A 13,071-nucleotide genomic window follows, 5' to 3' on the forward strand; every position below is an offset into this window, starting at 1 on the left:
GTATATGTATATATATGTAGTGTCTTGCACTATCCATCCATCCATTTTCTGAGCCGCTTCTCCTCACTAGGGTCGCGGGCATGCTGGAGCCTATCCCAGCTGTCATCGGGCAGGAGGCGGGGTACACCCTGAACTGGTTGCCAGCCAATTCCCCCGACCCTCATGTCGACAATTGCTTTTCAAAGACGGAGAACCGGTGAAACGATTGGTTTTCCGGGGTGAAAATGCCTCCACGCCCCTGCTCCCTCCGCCCCCTGTCGCCGATCTTCGCTGTGCCCTGTGCAGCAATGGAGCTTTACACGTAACTGCTGACCACCCCCCCCCCCCCCTCCCAAAAAAAATAAATATTGCAAAATACTTGGTATGCAAATGTGCAGTGACACACTTGAATCTGCGGCACTTTTAACAATTTCAGTGCATGAGTATCACTTTTGTGCAATTGTCCTCTGTTCATAAAGGAAAATATTAGAGTGCTATTTTCCTTACTAAAAACGTGTTTTGTGTGTTTTTGGGAGGAGGCTGGAACATATTCATGGCATTTCCATTCAATTTAAATGGTAAAGCTGATTTGAGGTGTGAGTGTTTTGAGTTATGAGCGTGGTCACAGAACAAATTAAACTCGTATCTCAAGGGAGCCCTGTATTCTCCAATATCCTGTACTTGTTGCTATACGTTGTTCATATACTTTAAATAAGTTCATCCAGATTTTGTAAAAATAAATATTGTGTTTCTTAATCACTTGTTTATGCCCTGTGTTGTTACAAAATTTGTTTAGCTGTAATCCATTACATTACTGGGAGAAAATGTGTAATTATAATTACATCCAAATTTCCAAAAGCAACCCTAATTTATAAATTTTTTAAATTATGTTTGTAAATTTTACCGTTTTAAAAAAAAAAAATCAGTTTATTATTTGTGTAAAGAACAAATACAGTATGTGGTTAATTCCATAATAATCTGTGGTTTTAATCCACTTTTTAAAACAAATTGTTTTAGAGGAAACATCCAGGCACGGTGGACGACTGGTTAGACCGTCTGCCTCACAGTTCTGAGGACCGGGGTTCAATCCCCGTCCCCGCCTGTGTGGAGTTTGCATGTTCTCCCCGTGCCTGCGTGGGTTTTCTCCGGGCACTCCGGTTTCCTCCCACATCCCAAAAACATGCAAGGCAGGTTAATTGACAACTCTAAATTGCCCGTAGGTGTGAATGTGAGTGGGAATGGTTGTTTGTTTGTATGGGCCCTGCGATTGGCTGGCAATCAGTTCAAGGTGTACCCCGCCTCCTGCCCGATGATAGCTGGGATAGGCTCCAGCACGCCCGCGACCCTAATGAGGAGAAGCAGCTCAGAAAATGGATGGCTGGATAGAAACATCCAAGGGTCCTGTTGATGCATCCATTCAAAATTAAGACAAGTCATCAAAATGTCATCAAATGTAAAGGCAGTGAAATAGTCACACGACTATGCCATTTTCAACAGGGGTGACTTGTAATTGTAACCAACTCCATTTCCAAAGTCATCTTCCCAACACTGTTCACGCCCTAAAAGGAGGAGCGAAAGGTTACAGGGCCTGTGGAGCAGGTGCGGCGGCCGCCAACGAGGGAGATGAGGGTGGAGGGACACCTGCTGAATGACGCCATGTTGTTACCTGCTCGAGTGGGCGGGCGAGAAAGCTCTTTATTTCCACTACGAGTTGGAGCGGCGCCCGCCACTCGCGCTACGTTGCTCCACCCCACGGCTTGACTTTACCACTCGGCTCCATTCAGTCTTCGCCAGCAATAGGACGACATGGACAAGGCAGGTGGAAGAGGCGACTTCGAATGGGTCTACAACGACCAGCCGCACACGGCGAGGAGGAAAGAGATACTGGGTGAGTCAGACATAACCCGCACAAGTAAGACGAGTAAGAAGTTCTTAATTTTTTTTCATTTATTTATTTTTGCTACGTTTGTAACAAGTGCTATGATCCGGTTGAACCAGTTTACTAGTGCTTATTCGACCAGTCATCACCACTCAATAGATGCAGAGAAACTGCACACCACCAGGGATTACCTTAACTCAGCGATTCTTTCCCAACTTTTATTGAGCCAAGGCACATATTTGACATTAGAAAAAAATGTCATGGCCAGGGGTGTTTCTAGACCCCCCCCCAAAAAAAAACGAAGATAAATTTGAGGCAAAATCATTCATTAGTACCAGTTTGGACATACCAAGCCGATAGCAGAATTGAGGTTGGTATCATTTCACAACAGATGCATAATGGCGTAACTTCAACATGGCTAATGACATATAGCCATTCTGTGTAAATTCATTTAAACAGACATATTGTTAGCCTAATAGCATAGTTGCCCAAGTCGTTTTTAACTTATTCAGTAAACAAACAAACAATAAAAAAACACACACATGACAACAAATTCAACAAACAAGAAGAGTCCAGTTGCCTCGATTCAACCTTAGCAGATTCTCATCACCTGGATGACTGAAAATCTACATTTAGACATTTATTTAAAAAAAAAAAAAAAAAAAAAATCCATCTTTTAGCGAGCACATTGGTATTTTTTATTAATATTGTGACTGTAAGTTCAAAACCACACTTGACAGGTTTCTGTTGACATTTTTTGCTTTGTCAAAAACTCACGGGAGCTTGACCTGTACTGTATGTTCACGCGAGTTGCACAATGGCAGCATATTGCAGCAGGAGCTGTGATAATGCCTCTGGCCTGGCTTGGTAACAAGGCACATACTCTCTTTTCTTTCTCCCTATGTCTGCTTTTGACAAATACATGCACATGCCCATATACACACACCCACACACGTTTTAGCGTGTGAGAAGACGGCTTATATGGCAGTCAAATGACCACAGCCCATAAGAGAGAGCGTCCCCTGTGTCAAATGTGCTGACTGTGAACCACAGCTGTTAATGCAACAGGCTATTAACGTGTCACGCTTCACCAATGATGCTGTTCTTATTTTTTTTTAATAAACATTTTTTTTTAACCAAAGACAAAATTGGATCTTTATTTCCTTCCCTTACCAAAATGTATCATGTTTTGCCATAACATCGACATATATAGTACACTAACCCAGCGATTCCCAACCAGGGTGCCGTGGCGCACTAATGTGTCGTGAAAGACCATCAGGGGTGCTGTGGGACATTATCCACTTCCACTTCAGTTGTTGATAAATAAATACATTATACTTTATTAATTACAAATACTGTAATTTTTTTGTCCATCTATCTACACCAGTGATGTACAGTATAGTGGCAAGCAGGAAAATCAAATGTTCTTCTTTTGGACGGCAGAATATACAATAAACCACCTGTTGCCATTCATGAGACAAAATAAGTCATGGCTTTCTGCAAGTATATCAACTTGTTCAATTAAAAAGGCCCAGCTATTACAGAGAGTCAATTTATGAGAAAATTGAGAGATCATTATTTTAGTAGTCATACTTTTAGTGGCATTTTTGTTAGGTGGTGCGCTGTGAGGTTTTTCTAGGGTCAAATGGTTGCCTTGGCTCAATAAAAGCCAGGAACCGACCACGAAGAAGACAACAGATGGTGTTGATTAAAAAGCCAACGAAACTGCGTGAGGATGAGGATCTGTAAAACTCTTGACATTCGGCGACCCGATAAAAATGGACCTGTGATCATTTCACCAGTTTCTTTTTATAGTCTTGTTTTCACACTGTTTCCACAGGTGTCAAACGAGACAATAGGTTGCTTGACACCTCTAAGCCATTAAATATTAAAGGGCTGAATTTTGAATTGTTCTCTGCCCCATGGAGCGGAAAATGAAGGAGGATATTTTGGAAGCTAGGCCCCTTCCATTTTCCATTATCATGTGGTTATTGTAACTCTAAATTGCCCGTAGGTGTTTATGTAAGTGCGACTGGTTGTTTGTTTATATGTGCCCTGCGATTGGCTGGCTGGCTGCACCCCGTCTCTTGCCCAGAGTCAGCTGGGATAGGCTCCAGCACGCCCGCGACCCTAGTGAGGATAAGCTATTCGGAAAATGGATGGAAATGAAAATATGGTTATTGTGATAAGCGCTGACTGTTCTTTGATTGCCACACAGCGTGATTGTTATTTGTTTATTTACTTGAGCTCAACAATGCTTGGGTGGAGTAAATCATCTGCTGTTATTGATTATGAGATGAAACCGGAAGCTAACTCCCTATACACCCTAACATTGATTCTCAACTGGTGGGTCGGGACCCAAAAGTGGGTCGCAGACTACTGCACAAGTGTAGATTATTGCTAGACTACATGTTCCGACTGACTTTCCTAAAAAGAAAAGATCAGTGTTAACAAATGACATTTTGTGGCCAATTTTTCGGAGTTTAGATATTTGTTTTCACTATATTCACTTTTGAACATGCAGTTATCATGTTCATACTCAGTTTCTTAACAATGTGCTCTGAAATTCACTTTGAACATGTAAGCATAGCATTGTGTTTAAAAATATATAGTGTAATTTTAGACTTTTTTTTTTTAACAATACATTCTCTTTATTGTTTTTAAGCCATACAAAAGTGGGTTGTGTCTTAGCAACGATAGAAAAAATGCAGATCCCAAGGTAACAGCAGTTGAGAAGCAATGACCTCCCCAACCATAGGATTAGACACCATGTTTTTGTTGTCTAGTTATTCATCTAACTGTATGATGCCCTGTATGGGTGGGATAACACACACAAAGCAAATAAAGATGTAATATTTGGCAACATGGCTGTATAATAGGACAAACAATCCCATTAGTGGTGATATCACATCATAGACTGGCTCCAAATGAATTAATTCTTAGGTTGGAGTTGTGTGTTTAGTATTAGTTTAGTCATCATTCCTTGAAATGAGCAATTGTTGAAAAGAGGGCAATTGAGTTAAATATTTACACCGTAAAGAAGGATCGGTCAATTCAAAGGCGAATAGGGGACATGCTGCAGAGATGCCTTGAAATCACACTACATGTCTTTGAAGCTTTCACTCAGTTTAATGTGCGCTAAGGTGCCTGAAGCGCATTTTGTGCCATACAGGTTTTTGTTCATGTTCAAGCCATTTTGCATGTTGAAAAAAGATGATTCGTTTTAAAATATGCTTTTTTAGCAGCCCATATTCATGTTGACATACCCAAAAAAACAATTCATGAAAAAGTTCAATATATTTTTTTTACATTTATATGGATTCTAGGGCTGAAACAATTGACCAAGTAATTCGATTACAAAAAAAAAATATATACTAACGCAAAATTGTTGCCTCGAAGCTTCGCAGGGATCACCTTTCCACATGGACTAATGTTACTGCGGACGCACGCACCACTCCGTGCAGAAATAAGGTGGCGTGCACAATAAAACCTTGTGAAACAGCAAAATATGCCGCAATAAACCGAACAACGATGTGTGAGAACGCTGAATGAATGGAGCGGCTCTTATGTCACAGCCAAAAATAGCCGAAGACTGGAAGGTGCTAGATTCAAAACGCAGACGATACATTGAGTTATAATTATCGATTTAAACAGCTGAATTTTTAAATTTTGAATTCTGATCTTTAAGGGACCTCTTCGGGGTTAACACAAGTGGGCTGAAAGCCAGAAAAGTGACTGACTCCTTAACGTCTTGTGACATTTTTGACATTCTGAAAATCTTCAAACATACGTTAACCCTTGCAAGTAATGAGGTGGACTTGCTTAAACCCAAGCTTGCATCTGTAATGTTTGTGTTTATGGTCCCTCAGCAAAGCAACACCTTGACCAATTAAGAAAAAGAATTGTGAGCAGCCTCCTCCCACGAGAAGAAGCATTGTCGCCACAGACCATGCTCTAACTTGTCCTTTGGTCTGTTTATTGTTGTCAAGCTTTACTGCTGATTTACATGTAATGTTTCCATCAAGCACTACAATTCCGTTTGGGATGGGGATGGCATCGTTGGCTACGAAAAGAGCAAGACGGCAAAGTTTTACCATCTCTCATTCTTTTTTGTTTTTGTTTTGTTTATTGATTTTCTTCTCACAATGGAAACACAGTCAAAATGTTTACCGTACAGAACTGAAATGAACACTTACTGCTTGGTAGAAATTTGAAATATATCATACCAATCGATACATGGTCATATCTTATCAGCGTTTCATCTACTGAAGAGTATACATAAGTTTATAGGCAAAAATACAATAAATATTTAACGTGCATCCAATGTTGGACTTGTCTTTGATTTTGAAAACATAATTTTGACAGGCAGAGGAATTAGTGAAATGTCTACAGTACTTAACAAATGTATTAGACTAGCACCAATGTCAAGTTTATAAACAGTAGAAGCTCTCTTTAACCAAAGTATTTTTAAGTATTATTTTTATCCATGCATATTTAAAATTACAAATAGTAAAACATTTTGTGATTAAGATATCAAATGATACAGTAGTTATTTACTTGAACAAAGTTTCATGTCGTGATTAATTTATTTATCAGAGAAGCTCACATTTGGGGGTAAAAAGGTAAGAAGAAATATCTTTAATTTAATTTGTATAAAAATTAGGGTTGGGCATGGCCTGTATTTGCGTAAACCTGATTCGGCTAAGACTTTTTACTTGTATAATTCTCTTCCTATTGCTGTTTTTATTTTTGTTAAGCAACATTGAGAGCCTCAAAAGTTACTTGTACATAAAAGGTTTCATTATTAGTTTCAATCCATGAAATGATTACTTGGTTCCCTTATAATCCATCCATCCGTGTTCTATACAGCTTATACTTGTACTCTGTGACACCCCCCCCCCCCGCCCCCCAAATTGAATTCTCTCTTGTGTTCCTGATAGCCAAATACCCAGAGATCAAATCCCTGATGGGTCCAGATCCCCATCTGAAGTGGGTGGTGTCGGGCATGGTGCTGTCCCAGCTCCTGGCCTGCTACCTGGTGCGCGATCTCCCGTGGAAGTGGATCTTGTTCTGGGCGTACGCGTTCGGCGGTTGCGTCAACCACTCGTTGACGCTGGCCATCCATGACATTTCGCACAACGTGGCATTTGGCAACAAACTGGCCAAGTGGAACCGCTGGTTCGCCATGTGGGCCAACCTGCCCATCGGCGTGCCCTACTCGGCCTCCTTCAAGAAGTACCATATCGACCACCACCGCTACCTGGGGCGAGACAAGCTGGACGTGGACATTCCCACGGACTTTGAAGGCTGGTTCTTCTGTACCCCGACCAGGAAGGTGGTGTGGCTCTTCCTGCAGCCATTGTTTTACAGCCTGCGCCCGCTCCTGGTCAACCCTAAACCCATTTGTAATCTGGAGATCCAGAACTTTGCCGTACAGCTTGCGGCGGATGCCGTCATCTACTATCTGTGGGGGCTCAAGCCGGTCGTTTACCTCATCGCGGGATCCATCTTGTGTATGGGACTGCACCCCATCTCCGGACATTTCATAGCCGAGCACTACATGTTCGTGAAGGGGCACGAGACATACTCTTACTATGGCTCGCTCAACTTGATCACCTTCAATGTTGGCTACCACATGGAGCACCATGACTTCCCAAGCATACCTGGCAGTAAGCTACCTCAGGTAAGACCATCATCACCTTTCCAATGCAAAAGCATCTCTCATAGGAATCTATACGTTTGGGCAGTAAATAAATCAACCAATGAACTGGTCCTCTTCTGAGGTGCCAATGAGCAAGCAAAACTTAATAGCCATATCATACCATATTACTGTATACTGAGCAGCCTGGAAAGAGACGTAGGTACCACCCTCATGTTGTTCGTCCATTTCCCATTTAATGGTTTTCATATTTTTCCTCTTTGACATTGCTGATGGATAACAAAACAAAGCATAACAAAACAAAGAAAAAGTCAAACAAACATTATTGTATTGAGCAGTTTGGGTGGATCTCATGTCTTATAATTGCAACGTCCCTAGCGCCTCGATTCAACCCAGTTGTTGTTTCTTCGCCGCCATATTAAGGAGCAGCTCACTTGTCTTAAACGTGCATCGAGGAGTGAGAATTCATCTTCGAGGATGTTCAAGCATCTTGTTTTCACATTTCACACCCACCATTGTATGCCAGTGTGTGGTGGTTTCAAGAAGTTATTTTGAGAATGGATGGAAGTTCCCTTCATCCTGGTGTATTGTGTCCCACAAATGATGACTGGATTGTGGGTTGCCCTTTATGTCATCGTGCTCGTTTGGCCACAGAGACATATGAACATGTTAACATAAATATTGTATATAAGATGTTCTATATTATATAGTTTGGCCTTGAGTTTTTTTTCTTACAGGCACTTACTGGACTGAAAGGTAGTACAGCTTCTTGTACCACTAAACTACCCTGAACTTTGAGGTGTTATTGAAATGCAAATCACAAAGGCCACAGGAATCTTTTACTACAAGGAGCTCACTGAGCTGAAGTCTCAGGCTATGCTAAAGTCATGTGAAATGTGTGTCCGTCCTCAAAAACTGTCAAACTGTACTGTCTGCTGTTGGACTTTGTGGGTTCGGCTGTGTGACGGGTACTGGGCCTTAGGTGTGGCCCGTCTTGTACTAAACTAAACTAAAGAAGTTGTGTTTATTAGATGAAACATCACAGCGGGTAACTGATTAACCAATGCCGCTTGAGCGCCTCGACAACACAAAGGTACTGCGGGCTGCACGTCAACAGCTTGCCTCCACAATGAAACTAATTGTCTGGCACAAAACCTGTTAGTCCACAGACACTTTCTACCTTTTTTCTTCTTCTAAAGAACCACCAAATTCATACATGGAACAATGGGAGAAGGAAGGCTTTGAACTAAGCCATGCACTGACTACCTCAGTTGTCCTCTTTTAAATGTATTCAAACTACACACACCACATCCACCTAGAGAACAAAGAACTCGTCTGCTTCCATGTGCACTTGCTTGTCATTGGAAAATCACGCAGTGCTGACTGAAACTTGCATCCATCCACTTTCACTAGCGCTTGTCGTCATTAAGGTCGTGGGTGATCTGGAGGCTATCCCATCAGAAGTTTTGACGAGAGGTAGGGTAGACTCCCGACTGGTCGCCAGCCAATTGCAGGACACGTATAGAAAAACAAGCACTCACACTCCCATTCACATCGACGGCCAATTTAGAACCGGGGTCACCAACCCTTCTGAAACTGAGAGCTACTTCTTGAGTACTGATTCATATTAAGGGCTACCAGTTTGATATAAACTTCTGAAATAACAAATCTGCTCAAATAATTTCAGGGTAAATCATCTCATTAATGGAGTGAAGATTCAAAACCAGAATCTCTTGTCTATGAGGCAGACGTGTTGAGCACTAGGATATTGTGCTGCTCGTTTAGTGAAACTTTGCAACTACAATTCATTTGTTTTGTTTTTCCCTCAGCCAAGCTTAAAAAAAAAAACCTTTCCCATTGACATCAGTTATATTTGGAATAATACATTTGAATTAATTATGGAAGACATATTTAAATTCATCATACAGTAAAAGCTTGACCTGTACAGGCCTTAATTTAAGTCGTGCAAGTGTAAGTTGGCGATGTCCTGATGACATTTTTTTTGCACCCAAGTCCGAGCCAAGTCACTTGATTTTGAGTCCGATCTGATACCTCTGCAATTGCATCCCCGGTTTACGATCACGTGATCAGATTGTGACAACTCCAGTACAAGTTGAAGTAAACCTCATTTCTAATACAAGGGGTTCTTACGACAGACATGAAAAGTTTCAAGGTTACGAAAGGTGTGCAATGAACTAGTTTGTGAAATGGCGTAAGAATACGTAGTCATGCGGCATAAGAAGGCATGCTCAATTACCGCCATACTTGAATATAAAAGAATCCACTAAACACTAAGTGTTTTACTCAAAAGCACAACAGCAGCCGCCACCTCGAACCTTTTCTGATCCTGGACGTTTCCTTCGTGTTTCCAGGTGAAGCAGATCGCGGCCGAGTACTACGACTCTCTGCCTCAGCACACGTCGTGGATGCGGGTGCTGTGGGACTTCGTGTTCGACGACAGTATCGGCCCGTACGCCCGAATCAAGCGTGAGTACAAGCTGAGCAAGCAGGAGTAGAGGGGATGCGCCACTCATCGATGGGAGGTTAATGTTAATTTGACTGGTTAACACACCGCAGTCCACGTTCACTTTCAAAGCTGGATGCGCTCTTCTTCAGTCACTTATGTTGCAGTCAAACATGTTAGAAAAGAAAGCAAACATTTCCTTCTTTCACAGCGCACATAATTCCCACCTGTTCCTGTCATACAATACAGATGGCTTGCCATGCCATTTGAGACTACAATTAATTGTATTCAACAGTGAAAATTATTGTTTGCAAGGTCTACATTTTCATGTTATTTGTTTTCATTATTATTGTTGTGCCGTCCCTTTTGCTGCCTCTTAGTGTCATGTCATGTGATGTCTTTGTAGACCTTTTCATAATGTTTGTTAACAACAGGGGCCGGGGTACTTCCGGGTGGCAGAAAGTGAGTGGCTGCCATTGACTTGAACTGAAAACGACAAAAAACCTGTTTGGGGTTGTGCCACCAGATATACTCCAAAAGGTTTACTTTTAATTTACCTTTAAAAAAAAAAAAAAAAACTAAGATAATCCAGTGGAACCTGTGGGTGGGGAAGATAAATGGAGTGAGAATGAAACCTCCATTTTCTCACAGGCATGTATAAAATATTTCGCTGGGTCGTCTTTAAGTAATTGAGCAAAACATAATGGCTAGCCTGCTCGTTAACATCAGCTCGCTAGCGCGCTCGCCAGCATCAAAAGAGAACATCTGCGCCATTAAGCCGAGCAATAGAAAAGTCAGTTAATTGGCAATGCCCTCAATGATCATATTAACTGCTCGGTACTTCTGAATTTGAGATGCAGATTTCGGCCAGCGTTCTGTCTGCTTACCTCACGTAATATCTTCTTTTCTTCACACGTTCAAACTACCGCCGGTAGAGAAGAAGGCTAAAATCCTCATTCAATCGCTCTGGCTCAGTCAAATACGATTTGTTTGCCACCCGGAAGTACATGCGACATCATGGTGAAAAGGTCTTCAATGATGCGTTCAAGGGCACAGTGTAGAAATACGAGCACTGATACTTAAGCACGTGGACAGAATAGCCCAAGAGTGTCATTTAGGCGTTATTAGGAATCCTATGCGAATTCCTGGCATGACACGCCCTGGTGCAACATGATTGGCTCCTGCAATCGCGGGAAGGCTACGCAGCTGTAACGATAACCATCCCAAATATGTATCACATTTCTACGAAATGAAAACAAGTTTATGGTTAGGTTTAGGGCTAGGGTTGGGGTTAAGGTAGTCTATGATGGCTTTAGGTTAGGGTTAGGGTGGGTCAGGGCTAGTGGGATTCATATTAACGGCAACACACTTACTTAAGTGTGTTGCCGTTAATATGATTTTCGTAGGGCGTGTTCTACCAGGATACAGCAGCCAATCATAGTGCTTCAGCACTTGTCCTGGAGCCAGTAGTATTGGAGCAGGGCGTCCTGCCAGTAACGTGCGTGGGATTCCTAATAACATAACATGTCATTTAGGCTTTTTTTTTTTTTTTTTGTGGGCCGGAGGGGGGGGGGGGGGGGGGGGGGGGTGGGTTTATCAAAATTACTGTTTCCATGACGACTTTGAACTTTACATACCTCATCTAGAGGTTCAGAGACTGGAACAGTCGCCAGTGAAAGCGACTGAAACGACTGAGAGGCCAAGTTCAGAGTTCCTAAACGTTTCACATAACGGTTAACGCATTTGCGCAAATGAGTTGGGCTAGTGATGAAAACACTTTGGCTTGCGCAGATGCTTCTGCGGGGCTGCTGTGTGCTGTACCCCAATAGTCTGCTTTTGTGAATTATAATTTTTTTTTTAGTTTACCTACTTAGATCTTGTGATTTTGTTGTCTATTTAAATGTAAAACAAATAAACTGACATCTTTATAAGAAGATACTGATCAAAACACGTCTGTTCTGCTTTGTTTCTCATAATTATTTTACTAATGACCTTGCCCAAACTAGGGTAAATAATCAGTCATTACAGCTGTTGATTCAGTCTCTACTAGTTTTCTGTCAGAAAAAGACCAGGGGCATCTTTAGTCATTTAGGTGCCCAAGGGAAACCCCGTCACGGGGTGCACCCCATCCGTACCTCACTGACAAGTTTTAATTTCACCTCAACACAAGGTCTTCTGTGATGATGTCCTTTTAAAAGCTGCCTGTAGGATTGTTAAGTAAATCATCGCAATAAGTACAATAATTAATTAGGACATTATGACCTTAAGTAGCCAAAGTGCCTCCATTATACATTTTATTTTTCATGGGAGCAATGTCACGGTGTCATTACTGTCGAAGCTGATTTCTTCTCTGATCTGATCTGTTGAGCCAAAGATGTTTGTGTGTCCACTGTCCACGCACATTCACACACTGTGCATTAAAAACGAAGACTGACTCTTTTTGTCTGACTGAATCAGTTGATAATGCCATTGATCATCACAGTTAATTATTTTTAATGCCTTATTTTCCAACTTTTGTCAAATGTTTTCCTAATTAGGATAATTGTATTCAATATTTGAGTTTGTCTAGAAAATGGAGACACATTTATTTGAAATGTATAACTAAACAAGGCACGGTGGACGACTGGTTAGAGCGTCTGCCTCACAGTTCTGAGGACCGGCGTTCAATCCCCGGCCCCGCCTGTGTGGAGTTTGCATGTTCTCCTCGTGCCTGCGTGGGTTTTCTCCGGGCACTCAGGTTTCCTCCCACATCCCAAAAACATGAGTGGTGGTTAATTGACGACTCTAAAAATTGCCTGTAGGTGTAAATGTGAGTGGGAATGGTTGTTTGTTTGTATGGGCCCTGCGGTTGGCTGGCAACCAGTTCAGGGTGTACCCCGCCTCCTGCCCGATCATAGCTGGGATAGGCTCCAGCACACCCGCGACCCTAGTGAGGAGAAGCGGCTCAGAAAATGGATGGATGGACGGATGGATTACTCACATTTGACATCACAGGTGTGATATATAGGAGACAGACAGACAGACGTGCTGCTTCCTTTCACGCAGACGCTGCCGGTTTGATTTCCAGTCAATCTGGTGCCCCAAACTGGA

The 13,071-nt window shown here is 42.0% G+C and overlaps 1 protein-coding gene across 1 annotated transcript; it reads left to right on the top strand.

Annotated features, from left to right (window-relative positions):
* Positions 1–1,670: 1,670 nt before the first annotated feature.
* On the top strand, positions 1,671–11,511 carry degs2 (delta(4)-desaturase, sphingolipid 2). The gene is made up of 3 exons (XM_061696317.1): positions 1,671–1,867; positions 6,799–7,541; positions 9,890–11,511. The coding sequence occupies exons 1-3, from the start codon at positions 1,786–1,788 to the stop codon at positions 10,031–10,033; spliced, it is 969 nt and encodes a 322-aa protein (XP_061552301.1). The 5' UTR covers positions 1,671–1,785; the 3' UTR covers positions 10,034–11,511.
* The last annotated feature ends 1,560 nt before the right edge of the window (positions 11,512–13,071 follow it).

The sequence above is a fragment of the Phycodurus eques genome, chromosome 14 (assembly GCF_024500275.1).
Source record: "Phycodurus eques isolate BA_2022a chromosome 14, UOR_Pequ_1.1, whole genome shotgun sequence".
In the NCBI taxonomy this organism is placed as follows: Eukaryota; Metazoa; Chordata; class Actinopteri; order Syngnathiformes; family Syngnathidae; genus Phycodurus; species Phycodurus eques.